This window comes from Myxocyprinus asiaticus, chromosome 6 (genome assembly GCF_019703515.2).
Source record: "Myxocyprinus asiaticus isolate MX2 ecotype Aquarium Trade chromosome 6, UBuf_Myxa_2, whole genome shotgun sequence".
Classification (NCBI taxonomy): Eukaryota; Metazoa; Chordata; class Actinopteri; order Cypriniformes; family Catostomidae; genus Myxocyprinus; species Myxocyprinus asiaticus.
The window spans coordinates 790,292-807,457 of record NC_059349.1 but is presented as its reverse complement, the minus strand read 5'-3'; the positions used below and the strand labels follow the sequence as shown (position 1 = coordinate 807,457).

The 17,166-nt window shown below is 37.5% G+C and overlaps 1 protein-coding gene across 6 annotated transcripts in view; it reads left to right on the top strand.

Annotated features, from left to right (window-relative positions):
• Window positions 1-15,972, top strand: part of LOC127442863 (E3 ubiquitin-protein ligase lubel-like) — a 31,501-nt gene extending 15,529 nt beyond the window's left edge. The window contains exons 2-16 of one of the 6 annotated variants that reach the window (XR_007897534.1): window positions 2,337-2,416; window positions 2,509-2,605; window positions 2,711-2,803; window positions 3,441-3,523; window positions 4,999-5,208; window positions 6,107-6,269; window positions 6,383-7,177; window positions 8,782-8,861; window positions 9,279-9,488; window positions 9,698-9,860; window positions 9,951-10,043; window positions 10,160-10,225; window positions 10,477-10,518; window positions 11,086-11,153; window positions 15,471-15,509. Coding sequence is in view for 3 of the 6 variants with exons in the window: in XM_051701138.1 (XP_051557098.1) it covers window positions 2,337-2,416; window positions 2,509-2,605; window positions 2,711-2,803; window positions 3,441-3,523; window positions 4,999-5,208; window positions 6,107-6,269; window positions 6,383-7,177; window positions 8,782-8,861; window positions 9,279-9,488; window positions 9,698-9,860; window positions 9,951-10,043; window positions 10,477-10,518; window positions 11,086-11,153; window positions 15,471-15,517; window positions 15,790-15,835 (2,270 nt within the window). In the remaining 3 variants the exon portion in view is untranslated. Of the gene's footprint in view, window positions 1-2,336; window positions 2,417-2,508; window positions 2,606-2,710; window positions 2,804-3,440; window positions 3,524-4,998; window positions 5,209-6,106; window positions 6,270-6,382; window positions 7,178-8,781; window positions 8,862-9,278; window positions 9,489-9,697; window positions 9,861-9,950; window positions 10,044-10,136; window positions 10,226-10,476; window positions 10,519-11,085; window positions 11,154-15,470; window positions 15,518-15,789 lie in introns of those variants that run through there. The other 5 variants (XM_051701139.1, XM_051701138.1, XR_007897535.1 and 2 more) reach the window with 5 other exon arrangements.
• The last annotated feature ends 1,194 nt before the right edge of the window (window positions 15,973-17,166 follow it).

The window sequence follows — 17,166 nt, the reverse complement described above, 5'->3', positions numbered from 1 at the left end:
GCTAATGACATCTTTGTAAGATTATCGAATGAGGAGAGCGCGGGTAAGAGAAACCGAATATCTAACGAACGTCGAACGTCAAACTAACTTTACCGCGGTATTCAGCCCGTCCTTTTTCAGCGCTCCGCGCTTCTGCTCTTCTGGGTTTTGTTTTCTAACTTGGCTGAGAAGAGTGGATCAAACTGGAATTCGTGTGGAAGCACAGAAAGTGTTTTTACAAAGAGGTGATGGTGTGAGGCTACACCACCCCTTTACCACGTGAAAATGCAAGCGAGGTGTTTTGCTGTAACTTTAAATATTCGTTTTCCGACACCACGGAGGTAAATTGGACCTGCAAATCACATTCTAACAGCTGTAAAGCGCTGCACTTTTTTCATAATACACGCACTTTAATGTTGGTTGTGGACTTTGTTTTATTTGAAAAGTTCCAATGTTGAACAATTTGTGTTAAATATTTAGCTAATATGAAATTTCAAACAGGGACAGCTCGTACTTTCATGCCTTTTAAAATGAATCTGTCAACCCACATTTAAAAAGCTTAAATGTGATGATAAAGTAACATACACTTTCACATACTGTATATGTGTCATCAACAAATGAGGTTGTTTGAGGTGATAAAGATGAGAAATCCTTTTAAAAATCCAATTTTAAAACATTAGTTCATAGAATGTAATCTTTGTGTCCATGTTAGTTTTATCAGTTTTTGAAAAGTATTTATAGCATTTTCTAAGAAAAATAAAATAAAAAATACCAATGTATTAAAATAGATTCCTTCTTGAATACATGAGTGTACACAACTTGATTGTTACTTTAAAAAACAAAAAAACAAAAAAAAAAACATTTTATTTTATTTTATTTTTTTTAACAAATACTACGACTTTTTGAGTTAAGAAAGTTTTCTCAAGGCTACTTCATATGATCTGAACAAAATGTGCCTTTTCATAAAAATTTAAAAATATTGATATTTTTTGTCCATCTCTAATAAATTATTTAAAAAATACATTACAAATGCAATTCACACAAAACGATTATTTGAATGCACCTCTTTTATGATGAACATGTTTTCAGTTACTGAGTTCACTGAAGTCATTTTGATATTTTTTCTGGGGTTTAAAGTTAAAAACCATCCGGAGACAGTAAAAAAAAAATCAAAGTCATTAAAAGCTAAAATTCTATAAAAAATACACAGTGTATATGTTGGAATTAGTAATGCTGAATAATCTTTATTCATATTTCTTAAAATAAGCAGTGAAACTATTTTGTTTTAAAATAGGATTAATATTTGCAAAACTTTTGTCCACGAAATCAAACTCATGTGGTGTCACTAACATGTAGGTAGCCATTTTGTTATCAGGTGACAAAAACAGAGAAGAGCTCTTTAGAAATTTTAAAAACAAATCATTATTTTGACATCTAATTAAATATCAGTATTTTGACATTTGTATGAAAAGGCACAATTGGTTCAGCTCATTTGGTGCAACCACAAGTAAATTTCTTTATATTCTTGACTTAAAAATATATTTCACCTTTATGCATATGTTTGAAAACGTTTTTGAAATTAAGTCGCGTACACTCTCATTTATTCAAGGTGCAAAAGAAAGTATTTGATGGTTACACCACATGACAATTTCAGTAAGTCTGTAAATAATTGTTTTTTGTAGAAAATGCTATAAATGTTTTTTTAAATTGTAAAAACAACAAACTTAAAGATTACATGTCTACAAACTTGACACAAGTGTTTTAAACTAGATTTTTTAAATATTTCTATGTTTTATCACTTCGAACAACCTTATTTGTCAATGACACATTTCATGATTTGACAAAAAGTGTCCTCTCTGTCTTATGTTGTTGTTTTCATTGCTAAATACATGTTGATTACACCACATGACTTTGATTTGGTGGACAAAAATTTAGCAAATATGAATCATATTTGTAAACAAAATTTTTAGTTTAATTTCTTTCCTTTAAAAAAAAGAGGAATAAATATTAATAACAGATTATTCTGCATATATTTTTTAAAGAATTTAAAGTTTTAATTAGACTTTATTTTTTACTGTCTCTGGATGGCTAAACGACGTCATTTTTTGACATTAAGCCCCCCAAAATATCAAAATGACTTTGAACTTAGTAATTGAATACATGTTCATCATAGAAGAGGTGTATTCAAGTAATTGTTTTATGTGACTTTGAAACCAGTTAAGAACGACCCTGGGTTAACAATTCCAAATGTGAAAAGCCCTATAGCTTGCTACATCATACATTCAGCATAGTAATTACTAGTAAAATATTTTATTCTGACAGTCTTTGCTTATGTGTGTTTTGCTTTATTTGTTAAGCCATGGTGGATGAATATCTGGACACTCTGTTGATAGACGGACAAGATCTGGCAGAAGAGTTTGAAGCCCAGCAACCAAAGGTGTTGTGCACTAATCCAATATGTCATCTGTCATTGGACTACATTCCTCTGTTCTTGATATACTTACAGTTTTGTGTTGTATTTTTACACAGAAAATCAAAAAGAGAAGAAGTCAGGCAACCGCTGTGTTTTGGAGAGAGAGGGATGAAAAAGGCAATATTGTTGCACAATTTAAGAGGAAGACAAAAAGTAGGTTCATTGGATTTTTTATTATTTATTTTGATTTATTTATTATTAGTATCTTAAATTAGATCTTTTCGTTATCTTATGTTATTTTCGGATTATTTATTGTAGATCCAAACCCCAGACCCACCACCTCCTGTGGAAAAGAGGATGATTTCCCATGTCAGGAGATGTTGCATGAAAGTGAAAGGGTGCCAGGACATGGTAGGACTACCAAAATATTATTATAATTATTATTTTTATTTTTTTTATCTACACTGACTCACAATTTGTTATTTTGAGATAAATGTTCGAGTAACAGGTAAACATGAGAGAGCATAGATGGGCATTTCAAATTGGTTTAAAAAAGCCTTGAAATCAAGTAAAAAAATGTCCTTAATTCTTTCTCTAATATGTTAGGAATACACAAGAACCATCACTCCTTCCTAAATAGTATTTTATCATTAGTTTTCCCATAAGACATTTCAATGACTTGTCTGGTGTGTAAAAATCTAGCATGTCGGCATTCTTGCTGACAATGTACAGAGAACATAAGGCAATTACTGATCATATTAAGCACATGTGACTATTATGTACGTAACATTTATATACCTCAGAAGTGTCTTCACTGGTGGTGCAATATCAAACAGTCTTAAATAAACAATACTAATCCAACAGTCTTAATCTCCCCAAACTGGCTGTATTTCTTCAACAGTTGCATACAAAGAGGAATAAATTAACTTAATATATTTATCATGGTTGACTGTGAATAGCACATTTCTACAACTTCTGTGTGGTAGGTTTTTTTTTTTTTTTTTTATCCCCTTGAATTGATTTTGACAATTTTATATGTTCATTTTAGAGCTTATGGAAGTGAAAGAAGAAAGTCAAGATCTGAATGAAGAGGAGGAGAAACATCAAAGTCAGAAACCTGATGATGAACAGGTCGCAACATGAAAGATTTTTTGTGTGTTTACATGCATGTTCTAATACTGATTATGCTTAATAAGCCAACAACTTGGTTGGTCATATAAATGCCTTAAACGGCATTCCTTTATCAGGGTAAGGTCATAAACAGTTTCAGAAAAAAACCAAGCAACGCAAGTAGATTTTTGTCCACTACCCAAATTTTGCATTGCATTCAAACACTTCTACAGGAGTTTTTACAGGCTTGTCAAAAGTGTGTAAATGATCATAACTGTTCACGTTTTGACGTCCAAAGCAGAGCGTAGTCATGTATTTCTTGCGTTGTCATTTTAAAAAAAAGCTGATATTTGATAGTGCGTATTACTGTGTATGTAAACGGGCATCACTGTCAAGCCAGCAGTTCAGGTTTTTTCTCACCCTACCAACATTGGCACCTCACAAATATGCATTTTTAGCAACAATATAATTTTTCATTAAAGATTATGTTTATCTCACAAATGAAGCTGTGACAGCTATAAATTCATATTTATTTGACAGCTGCGATTAGCGGGTCATACTTTTTATGGGAGAAAAGCACCAGGAAGCTGGAAAACACAACTGTATTCTAGAAAAAAGCCCAGATTGGCCAATATCAGCACACATTTCCCTACAAAGTGCAAGTGAAAAAGTGGCAGGTTCTTTAGTAACAGAAGTTTCTCTGCATTTTCACATGCAGACTGTTTCTCTTCTGATGTATTATGTGATATGTTGTGATAAACAACCACCCAGCCTCTGCACCTGTCAATGTTTCTGTTTTTGGATTTTAAAATAACAAATTTCTATAATTTTATTTATTTTTATAAAATTATTGTTATTTTGCTATTTCGGTCAAAAAATCAAGAAGGGCATTTAAAATGAATAAATAGAAATGGCTAAATGAATAAATACAAATGTAATGTTAACATATCTGATCATCACACCATCTCATTAATGGTTAGGTAGCTAATGTTATCTTTCCTAGCCAACATTCTGATGAGAGTCTAGCTAGGGTTGCCAATTGTCACATATTAACCAGAACTTCCCATGTTTTGGCCAAATTGAAGATGCCTATTGTCCCTTAATTAAAAGGCAAAACGCTCCCGGTCGGACTGTGAAATGTCTTGTTTTGAAGTAATCCTGTCCCGTATTGAAGCGGCAAAATTGTCACAAGTTTGGACGACAAAACGCTCGAGACCCAGCATCCACCACCCACTCATGTAACTGTGTTTACAAACGTAACAAAATAATAAATGTACCCGTGATGTTAACACAGCCGATCATCATACCATCTTGCTAATTCTACCTAGCTAATGTTTTATTGTCTTACCTAGTCAACATGCTGACCTGGGTCTTGCTATAATGGAGAGTCCTCTGGTTTCAATCCACAGCCTCAGTTAGTGTCAGTGACACTAATTGCAATTACACCACACCTCTTATTAAACTATTTTTCCTCTTTTTTGTTTTATCTCTTTTAGAAAATGGAATCAAACAAAGTGAGCATGAAAAACTGCATAAACTGCAACATGTCCTTTGGTGTTGCCACTAAGGTTTGCAGGGCATGTGGGGTGGCACAGCCCATGAAACAAAAGCTTCAAAACAAAATAAAAAAATATGATGCGACGTGGGCCTATACTCAGAGGGAGAACGGGTCAATAAGTAAATTATTTGATGAAACAAATCTCCTGGTAAGACATTACATAAATCAGTTGCGTCGTCAATTTGTGGTGTTAGCCGCGCTTCCACTATCGAGCCAAATGAGGGCATGCTATTGCGTGCCAGAGCCAGTTGCATTCCCACTGTCACTTCCGGAGTTCATCGTGCCTCCTCTGGGCCAGTTACCTTTAGGCCAAACAAGGCCAACTGGGGATTGAGGTAGGGTCAATGTCAAAGGCGGAGCATCGCTGAACTTCCCAGGTATCCAGCGCACAATTGTACAGGTTCGGGAAAAAAATTTATAAAAAAATTTGGGCATAGTACTAATCCGTTAAAATGGTTAATGGACAAAACGGTGCCCAAAGAAATGACTTTCCATGGTTCGGTGAACTATCATAGACAGTGGGCTGGGACATCGTCCCACTGTTAGTGGAGAGGCCACTCAGGAAACCATGGCAGTTACAGTCAGTGTGTTGTCAACATTAACTTATCTTGCTGTTTACATTTGATATAAACTCGATATTTTAGATAACTAGATAACATGATACCTCAGCTTGAGTTTCCCTCATGCTTCTGAAATGGACGTGGTGTGTGACGTTGACACCGCAGTGGCGTATTAAGGGTGGGTTTTTAGGCAATGCTACGGAGTTATTGGCCCTATGGTGGGAACGCAGATTGATTTTGGTCTTGCGGATCGAGGTCTGAGGCTATTGGCCCTGGCTGGCCAGTTGATAGCTCTGGCTCACAATGGCCCGATTGTGGAAAAGCGGCTATTTATTATGAAAGGGCTCTGCCACTAATTTTCTTTAATTATTGTAGCACTCTTTACTGTTTCAAGATTATGAAACATGTTAATCTATTGTTAGTTTCTAATCAGGCATATCAGAGCAGCCATGATATGTGAAAGTCCTGTGCAACTATGTCTTTCAGCTTCACAAGTGGCAACAGGTGGGCATGTACCCTCTCTTCTTGTTGGGGAGAAAGAGAGGGTCCAAGACTGTGGCAGAGTGCCTGTGCCCCATCACTTTTAACCACCCCCAGTGTAAGGAGGCACAGCACACCATACGCCAGATTTTTGTTGGGCTGATAAATGGTAAGACAAATATCAATAATTGGTCTGTAGATTAAAAACAAACAAATGAGAGACTGATTATTTGTTTTGGTGATCTTATAATATCAAACTTTATTATTACTAATCATTTTCAGCTGCCCAGTCACCGGCCCAGTCACCAGTCACCCAGCTGCCGACTGCCCAGTCACCAGTCACCCAGTTGCCGACTGCCCAGCCATCATTCACCCAGTATTCTGCCCAGCCATCATTCACCCAGTATTCTGCCCAGCCACCTGTCGCCCAGTCTTTGGCCCATCCACCTGTCGCCCAGTCTTCTGCCAATCCACCTGTCGCCCAGTCTTCTGTCAAGCCACCTGTCGCCCTGTCTTCTGTCAAGCCATCTGTCGCCCCGTCTTCTGTCAAGCCACCTGTCGCCCCGTCATCTGTCAAGCCACCTGTCGCCCCATCTTTTGTCAAGCCACCTGTCGCCCAGTCTTCTGTCAAGCCACCTGTCGCCCAGTCTTCTGTCAAGCCACCTGTTGCCCAGTTTTTAACTCAGCCACAAGCGACCCAGTCATCTGTCCAAACACTACTTGCCCAGTCTCCAACCCAGCCACCAGTGACCCAGGCTTCTCTCCACCCAGCCATCTCCAAGACTTCAGTCCAGCCACCTGTCACCCTGTCTTTGGCCCAGCCATCATTTGCCAGGGCTTCTGCCCAGCCACCAATTGCCAGGGCTTCTGCCCAGCCACAAGTGACCCAGTCTTCTCCCCAGCCACCCATCACCAAGTCTTCTGCCCAGTCTTCGGCCCAGCCACGAGTGACCCAGTCTTTTGCCAAGCCATCTGTCACCCAGTCTTTGGCCCAGCCACTAGTCGCCCAGTCTACGATCCAGCCACCAGTGACCCAGTCTCTCTGCTCTACACTCCCAACTTTGACTCTCTCCAAAGGTATGTTATATTCAGAATAAGAATAACATGTCATTTTTTTTTTAAGTTTTATGATACAATATGCTTGATTTTGACTGTGGTGTTATCTGGACACAATATACACCTACAGAAAATAGAGGATATAATAGAAATAGTAAGTACCTATGTATCTAAAGTGTGTAAAATATTTTTGTGAATACATTTTCAGAACTTATGGAAACACTACTGTAACTTGAGATTCTGTATAAAATAGGTGGAAATTGAAATGGTGAGTATCCAGGTGTGTAAAGTGTGTGAAATGTATGTGCAGGTGAATGTGCAAAGCCTATGGAGACACTACCTTAAAGGTGTGTGACAGGGACCAAGGCAGTCACAAGGAGAATCACACTGGTGAGAAGGAAAAGTGTTCCAAAAAGATGTTTAATTTGTAGGAGAAGTGCCAAATGTGCAAATAAATAGTGTTTTAAGAACAAATGTAAACCAATGTCATTTAAAAAACAGTCTTAAAACAAGAACTGTGGGTACTAAAAGCAGTACCATCTCCCTTCACTAAACAATGGAGGCCAGCGTCTATTGCACTCAAGAAGCGCCAAACAAATAACCTTGTTCCAACATGCTCGAAACGATCCAATCCAAAGGCAGGCTTATTGTCTTATGATGTTGGTATAGACTGTATAGTTTTAAGTAACTGGGAAAATGTTGTGTTCTTGAATATGTAAGTAGTACAGGCCAGTAAGTGACAATATTAGTTTGTCAGTGTTCGTGCTTGTGAATAGAGAAAGCTGTTGAGTTAGAACAGCCAGTACAATTGTATGTTCTGCATTTCTTACACTAATCAATCAAAGTTATTAAAGTTCCTTACCTCTTCTTTACTCAATATCTTTAACATAACTTCATCAGCGCACCTTATAATGCACTGCAGCTGTTTTTTGAGTGTTTATTAGCAGAGCCAAACCAGAAAATGAGATAAGAAATTACACTCTCAATAGCGGCGTTTCCAATATAGGGCCAAATGAGGGCATGCTAGTTCATGCCAGGGCCATTTGCATTCCCAATGTCACTTCCGGAACTTCATTGTGCCTCCTCGGGGCCAACGGCCAAGTGCCTTTGGCCTGCCAATTACCCTTGGGCCAAAGAAGACCAACTGGGAATTGAGGCGTGGTTAATTTCAAAGGTGGAGTTTCACTGAGCCTGATCTCGCTTTCCACCAAGTAAAGAACCATTTTTCGAGGGCTAGCTAGTCTCCAGAGTCTGATACTTCAGCTTGAGCTTCCCTCTTGCTTGTGAAATGGGTGGGGTGTGTGAAGTTGGCACCAGGGTGGCATATTAAGGGCAGGTTTTCAGCCAACTATTGGCCCGATGGTGGGAATGCAGATCGATTATGCTCTAGTGGCTCGAGGTCCGAGGCTATTGGCCCTGGCTGACCAGCTGATAGTCCTGGCTCACACTGGCCCAATAGTGGAAACACGGCTATTGATGCGCTGTAGAACTGTATAAGAATATGTTGTGCAATGTCCAGTTTCTTGACATGCCTCAGAAAGTATATGGGATGTATTTTCTTTATGAAGAGCATGGTAATCTTTCCCTTTTTAATTGATTTTTAACAATTGTTATGTTCATTTTAGACCTGATGGAAGTGACAGAGGAAAATCAAGAACTAAATGAAGAGGAGAAACGTCAGTGTCAGAAACCTAATGATGAACAGGTCTCAACAGTACAGATTTTTTCTGCTCACACTGTCGAGCCAGTAGTTAGAATTTTTACTTGCGCTGCCAACATGTTCAAATAGCTGTCTGACATAAAGCTAGATTGCTATGTGAAATCAAGTGAATGAGGATATGTAAATATAGTAAGTGAGCAAATTTGGCAATCACTTTCAAGTATTGTGGATTTCCACAATATGCAAATGCTGACATGACCATTGTGAAGTTATGGAGTTAGCTAATCAGATAATGCAATGTTATACCATCTTGATAATCTTGAAAATGTGGGTCTAGCTAATATGGATGGTCAACAATGGTTTTAATCCACAGTCTCAGTTAGTGTCAGTGATACCTTTTTGTAATTACACCACACCTCTCATGAATCTACTTGTCCTCTTTTTTTGTTTCATCTCTTTTAGAAAATGGAATCAATCAAAGTGAGCATGAAAAACTGTATAAACTGCAACATGTCCTTTGGTGTTGCCACCAAGGTTTGCAAGGCATGTGGGGTGGCACAGCCCATGAAACAAAAGCTTCAAAACAAAATGAAAAAATATGATGCGACATGGGCCTGTACTCAGAGAGAGAACGGGTCAACAAATAAATTATTTGATGAAACAAATCTCCTGGTAAGACATTACAGAAGTCACTTACATTGTAAATTGGTGGTGTCATTTATTATGAAAGGACTTTACCACTTTTTAGACCAGTTGTCTTAATTTGTTCTAGCATTGTTTCTTTTTTCAAGATTATGAAACATTATGTATTATTGGTTTATAATCAGGCATATCTAAGCAGCTATGATATCTAAAAAACCCATTTGACTCTTGTCTTTCAGCTTCACAAGTGGCAACTGCTGGGCATGTACCCTCTTTTTCTGTTGGGGAGGAAAAGAGGGTCCAAGATGGTGGCAGAGTGCCTGTGCCCCATCACAAATGACCTTCCCCAGTGTAAGGAGGCACTGATTATCATGCGCCGGATTTTTGTTGGGCTGATAAATGGTAAGGGTACCATTTAGTTTGAGAGACAAATTACTTGTTTTGGTTTTATTATAATATCACACTTACGTTATTATTACTAATTATTATTAGCCACCCAGTTAAGAACTGCCCAGCCACCGGCTTTCCAGCCACACGTCGCCCCGTCTCTCTGCTCTAAACTCCCCACTCTCACTATATCTAAAGGTATGTTATGTTCAGAATAAAAAATAGCACATAATTTAAACATGTTATGATACAGCAGCCTTTATTTTGTCTGTTGTGTTTCCTGGACACCAGATACATCTACTGTATATTCTTAGATTTAACGTGGACAGATGTGGACATCTTAGATTTGGATTGCACTTTACAGTTTAGTTTACTTTAAGGTTAGTATGCACACTAAAATCATATTAACATGCATATTGTTCACATCTTGTGGCTGTATTTTTGAGTATTTTAACATTTATGGATTGGCATTTGGCCCCATTTACTTCCATTGTAAGTGCCTCACTGTAACCCAGCTTTTTGCTTTTTTTTATGTATGTTCAAGTTTACATGAATTTTGCTGTGGCAAGATGTACTATTAACACTAAATTGAGGTTGTGGAGTGACACTACTGTTTTATGTCTTCAACTAGATGCACAACAGGAAGAAAGTGAAAAATGTGTTTCATACAAAGGTAATTTTTAGGTTTGTGTTTGTTTGTAGAAGAATGATGTGCAAGTGGGTGTCCAAATATTCTGTGAGTATAGTATTATAGTCTAACTGAAAGTGTCCTGTAATCTGTTGGCCTGTTTTGGTTACTTGGTAAACGATTACTTATTTCTTAAGCTCTGCAACAATTAACCTCTAGAATTTAATACATGAATTGGGAGACACTTAAAGGTAGTCATAAATATAATTATTTGGGAGTTTTTTTTTTAGCATAGTTGCCAGTAATTGTGACAAATATTTTGTATCAAACCTGCTCTCAGTATTTTCTTGAAATCGATAGTTCACCAAATTTAATATTTTGTCAAATTTACTCACCCCCATGCATTTTGGGGTGAACTATCCTTTTAAAATCCAAGGTTACTTTTTTCCGTTGACACTGTATTAGCTAATTTATACAGTACATGAGAAGTATACTACCTCTTAGTCAATAGGTAAAAATGTAAAACAGACTCCACACTCCTTACTACTGGTATAAGCGTATGTAAATAAGATGTAGATAATATGTTTTCTTTTCTTTTTTTTCTTCTTGCAGATTGCACAGTGCATCCGACAATGGATGTCTTTCCCTATGAAGAAATTCTAGAAAAAAGAATAAGACAGGTAAAATTACAGAGTTGAAATTAATCAGTAGTAATCAGTGAAAATTGTTGGTAGTGAAGCATGTTGCTTGAAACTATGTACAGCAGAACAGTGTGTCTGAGCTACAGTGGCGAAGTATGTGAACCCTTTGGAATTAGCTGGTTTTCTAAATTAATTGGTTATAAAATGTGATCTCATCTTTATCAAAGTCACAAGTATAGACAAAACACAATGTGCTTAAGCTAACAACACACAAACAATTATAATCTTTCATGTCTTTTTTTAACACATCCCATTAAACATTCGTAGTGCTGTAGAAAAAGCAAGTGAACCCCTAGGCTAATCAATCAAATCAAATCAAATCAAATCACTTTATTGTCACACAGCCATATACACAAGTGCAGTGGTGTGTGAAATTCTTGGGTGCAGTTCCGATCAACATAGCAGTCGTGACAGTGATGAGACATATACCAATTTACAATAACATCAAATTAACACAACACAATTTAAACATCTGTTATACACATAATTACACACAACAATATACAAATAATAACATACACTGTACAGTATACAATATGCACTATATAGATACACATTATTCAATAAAAATAAAAAATAAAAATGTATAAAAAAGTATATATAGTATATATAGAATGTACAGTATTGTACTGTATTGACATTCAGGCTGTCGGTTGATAGTCAGTTGTTAAGAGAGAATATAATATAATATATAATTTATGACAGTCCGGTGTGAGATATAAGAGTAAGAGTAATAAAGTGCAGTGCTGATGTATTTTGATCATGGGAGATCAAGAGTTCAGAAGTCTGATTGCTTGGGGGAAGAAGCTGTCATGGAGTCGGCTGGTGCGGGTCCTGATGCTGCGATACCGCCTACCTGATGGTAGCAGTGAGAACAGCCCATGGCTCGGGTGGCTGGAGTCTCTGATGATCCTCCGAGCTTTTTTCACACACCGTCTTGTATATATTTCCTGGAGGGAGGGAAGCTCACCTCCGATGATGTGTCTGGCAGTTCGCACCACACTTTGCAGTGCTTTGCGGTTGTGGGCGGTGCTATTGCCGTACCAGGTGGAGATGCAGCCAGTCAGGATGCTCTCTACAGTGCAGGTGTAGAACCGTGTGAGGATGTGGCGGTTCATTCCAAACTTCCTCAGCCGTCTCAGGAAGAAGAGGCGCTGATGAGCCTTCTTCACAACGACTTCAATGTGGATGGACCATGTGAGTTCCTCAGTAATGTGGACACCCAGGAACTTGAAGCTGCTGACTCTCTCCACTGGTGCTCCATTGATGGTGATGGGACTGTGTTCTCTGTCTTTTCTTCTGAAGTCCACCACAAGCTCCTTTGTCTTACTGCTCAGTGAGGTAAAGAAGAACCCTAGAGTGACAGTTTAAGACTTGAAGGAATCATTGGAACTAGTTAACATCTCTGTTTAGGAGTCAACTATACGGACAACATTCAAAAGGCTTGGTGTCCATGGCAGGACACCACGAAGGAAGCCACTGCTTTCCAACAAAAACATTGCTGCGTGCCTGAAGTTTGCCAAAGACCACCTTGACATTCTAAAACACTACTGGGAAAAATGTTTGTGGACTGATGAAACTGAGGTTGAATTGTTTGGGAAGAACACGCAGCACTACGTATGGCATAAAAAGAGCAGTGCATACCAACATGAAACCATCATCCCAACGGTGAAGTACGGTGGAGGGAGCATAATGATTTGGGGCTGAATCTCAGTAGAAGTTGTGTGATGCAGCAGGACAATGACCCTAAACATCAAAGTAAATCCACTACAGAATGGCTTCAAAAAAAGAAAATCCACCCTTTGGAGTGGCCCAGTCAGAGCCAAGATCTTAACCCAATAGAGATGCTGTGGAAGGACCTCAAGAGAGACATTCACACCGGACACCCTATGAGCTGAACCAGTTCAGTAAGGAAGAATGGTCCAGAATTCCTTTTGAACGTTGTGCAGGTCTAATCCGCAGCTACCGGCAACGCTTGGTTGAAGTTATTGTTGCCAAAGGAGGATTGACCAGTTATTAAATCCAATGTTCCATATACTTTTTCCACAGCACTGTGAAAGTTTAATGGGATGTGTCCAATAAAGACATGAAAGATTATAATTGTTTGTATGTTGTTAGCTTAAGCACATTGTGTTTGTCTATACTTGTGACTTTGATGAAGATGAGATCACATTTTATGACCAATTAATGCAGAAAAAACAGCTAATTCCAAAAGGTTCACATACTTTTCTTGCCACTGTACATTGCTGGAGATCTACAGCACTATACCTGATAACATCTTGAATATTCATCACCATGGCATGAAAGTAGGTTTGCTTTTAAATCTGTGGTATAAGCATACATCTAGGCAGTCTGGGTAGTAAATTGGACAGAAATTAATTGGAAGCAGAATCAAAGATGTCAACGTCAAGAGTAGAGCTCAACAGTGCCTGCCCACTTTTTCAGCCATCTTAGTTCTGGAGGTGTTTTTCCCATTTTGTCCATAGCGATTTCATAACATTTTTCATTAAAGCATTCTAACGCCAGATTCACACATACTCTGTGAGCGGAGCATGAGCAACGCATTGCGTTTTGGCTTTCACATTGGCCTCTCTTTTCTAGGTTCCTATGGCAATGGTGGACAGTCACATACACTTGTTTATCAGCATACTTGGTCATGATTGGTTAATATATCAAAGTCCCTTTCAAGGCAAGTCAGTCCACTCGGGCAGGCTGGGCAGCTGTTTTCTTTTTAAACGAGTGACAAAAAAATAGCTCCTATCTGCTTGAATGGGGAAAGACTGAAATTTCCAAAAAGGTTGGTCAAGATGCAGACCTTTAAATTGTAGCGTATAGTTGGTTCTATTTAATTTTTTGTGGGGTTTTTTCTATAATCTCCTGATTATTTTAGTTTTCTACTGCACCCAGAGCCAGCATGAGAGAGTTCAGTGTGAGCCGCGCGACAAAATATGCTCGTGTCGAAACTATCCGCTCACTGGCGCGTCTGGGACACTTCTAGGACGCTTCACCTCATGACTCACGCTTGCAATGTGAAGGGTATAATCTGTTAATATGGGCGCTGAAATGAAAACACGCTGCTCATGCCCCGCTCACGGAGGATATGTGAAACCGGTGTAAGGGATGAACCAAACCAACCAGCTCCAAGGTGAATCACAACATTACAAACATTGATTTGAAACTAAAATTTATTTTAAAATCTGGTACAAGACTGTGTACTTAACGTCTTGAATCCAGTGAAGCATTGCGAATGACGTAATCGAATAATAAATTATGGATTAATATAAAACTATTTATTTAGAGTTGTTGAGTATAGATGTATAAACATTATGTAAACAATATGTTTTAGGTTTATAGCAAAGTACTCCGATATGTATAAATATATAAATAGTTTGAAAGTGTAGGGAGACCAACTTGATTGCGTCATGGAAGTGGCCGGTCCCTGCAGAGTTCACTTATCACGGTTTCTATGCTGCGACTCTCTGATTGGTGAATCTTTCTCTTCAGTATCATGGGTAGTTGTTCCTCAAGAATTCCACTATTAAACACAATTTCTAAAAAAATAAGTTTAAATAACACAGACTGATGGCTTCAACAAAGACATACAACATCAATTAGCAACCTCGGAGCAACCTCTGTCTTTTCAGGTTTTTAATTTATCTTTAAAAATCATTTCGTCTGTGGAGAAAATAAATGGGATTTTTACTTGCAGAACTTTTGTGCTCTTACACACAGGTGTCTGATGTGATCACTTGGTAAAACTCTATAGACTATATCTGTTAGTGCCAATTCACACTTAATGTGAAATAATATTGCTGTTTGCTTTACACCAATTTTAGTGCAGGGAGCAGAAAGTTGGAACTTTACTAAAGCTGTTTTCACACTACACTTTGTGCTGCATTCACTTCCATTCAAACACAATTAACCGGAGAAGAAATTTTCACTGCAGACAAAAGTTCAAGACCTGTGAATTTGGATGACAAGAAGATAAATATGACCAAAAAAGACTGAAACGTTACACTGACAGCTTGGCTTAAAACACATAATACATATTTCAAAGTGGCATGTTTTATTGTTGCAGGAAAATTAGAAAATTATAGATTTTAACATTTTCAATATAATATTATTTGTGATTTATTATTTATTAAAACCAGAAGCCCTTGAGCGTGACATCATATCTTGTCCGTTGCGTTGTCTGAAATAATTTCACATCCTCAAAGCCTAGTGTGGCCATAGCTTAAGAGGGTAGGGATGTTCTTTTATCTGTAATTTCTTGTAAAATATTTTTTCGTTTTCAAGGACGGTGAGTGTGAGGTGCTAATTAGATGGGCTCCTTGCCCGGGTTGGTGAGTGCATTATTTTCATTTTTTCCATATTATGTCCCTTATGATGTTACTGAGATCCATTTTATAACATTACCCCTTTTTACCTGTAGTCTTTTTTATATCCAGTCTTTAGCCCATACTTAACATACTTCTATATGTTAATGAATGCAATATTTTCTTTTGATATACAACTATGCAACCTTATTGTAAAGTGCAACCATAAGTACATTTAAAGTGATTGTATGTAGAAATCTGAATGTGGAAAATGTTAATATTTCCCTTTTTTTTCCCAGCGGCCTAAAGTGGAATGACTCATGGGAGTTAGAGGATAATCTGTAAATAATAACTAAAGCTACACACACAAAAACACTTTAAACTGTGAATGTGTGTCTTTTGCATTTTGTTGACTGTTATAACGTAGTTATTAACAATAAACACACTGTTGGGACCAAAGTATGAGTTTTCATGATTGCAAGGTTTTTATCTTAGGACTTGATTTTTTATTTCTAGATAATATCCAATGATTTGTTTATTTTTGAACCTGATGCAGAAATTATTTGAAGTTTGAAGTTTTTATTTTGCTTAGCAATACAGCGATTGAATTGACGCAGAAAACACACAAGATAAAAGACACATAAATTGTTATAAAAAGTCGTCGATTTAAGGAAAGGAAATCTAAAAAAAAAACAACTACAAAAAAATAGACATTTAATTTATCAAAAGAAAAAGTTGGTTAAATATTAAAAAATGTGCTACCCATTGGAAATGTAGAGTAACTACACCCAGCTACAAATTAGCTGGGATAATATGCACATTACCTTTGTCTTTCAGAGCATGTGCACAGCTATGATTAATGTGTATACATGCTGGACAAAGCCAAGGTACAATAACATTATCTAGGTCTGGTAGTCCAGCTTTGCAAAAATCAGACTGGTATGATTTCAGTCTGACTAAAGCTTTTATGTGACATTTGAAAAGGTTAATTATTTTTTCAGTCCCACTGAAATATTAAAGTGCATATACAGTTGCAATCAAAATTATTCAACCCCCCTGACCAGCAATACATTCTGGTGATGCGAATTAAAACACATCAACTAAAACCTCAGTAAATAGTCAAAGTAAGTTTTTAATACACATTTGAGTGATTTTGAGAACAAAGAGTTCAGTTTACCCAAATTTTAAAATAGAAAAAACTAATTCTCTCCACAAATGTCATGTCAAAAATATTCAACCCCCAAAGTCAGTCATTTGTGGAGCATCCTTTATCCTTAATAACAGCAAATAAATGTTTCAGGTAAGTGTTCTCAGGCTTCGGACACCTCTCTATTAGAATTTTTACACATTTCTCATGAGCAAAAGCTTCCAGCTCACTGACATTCTTTGGTTTCTGTGCTGCCACTGCTTCCTTGATATCCCAACAAAGGTTTGCAATGGGATTTTAATGATGGACTGAAAGGGCCATTTAAGGACATTCCATGACCTATCCCTGAACCAGATTTTGGACAACTTGGATGTATCCTTGGTGTTATTGTCTTGCTGGAAAGTCCAGTGATCACCAAGCTTCAATTTACACACTGAAGGCATCACATTTTTCATGCCAAAATGGCCTGATACCTGTAAGAATCCATGGTGTCAGTCACATAGTCAGGATAGCCGTTTCCTGCAGTCGC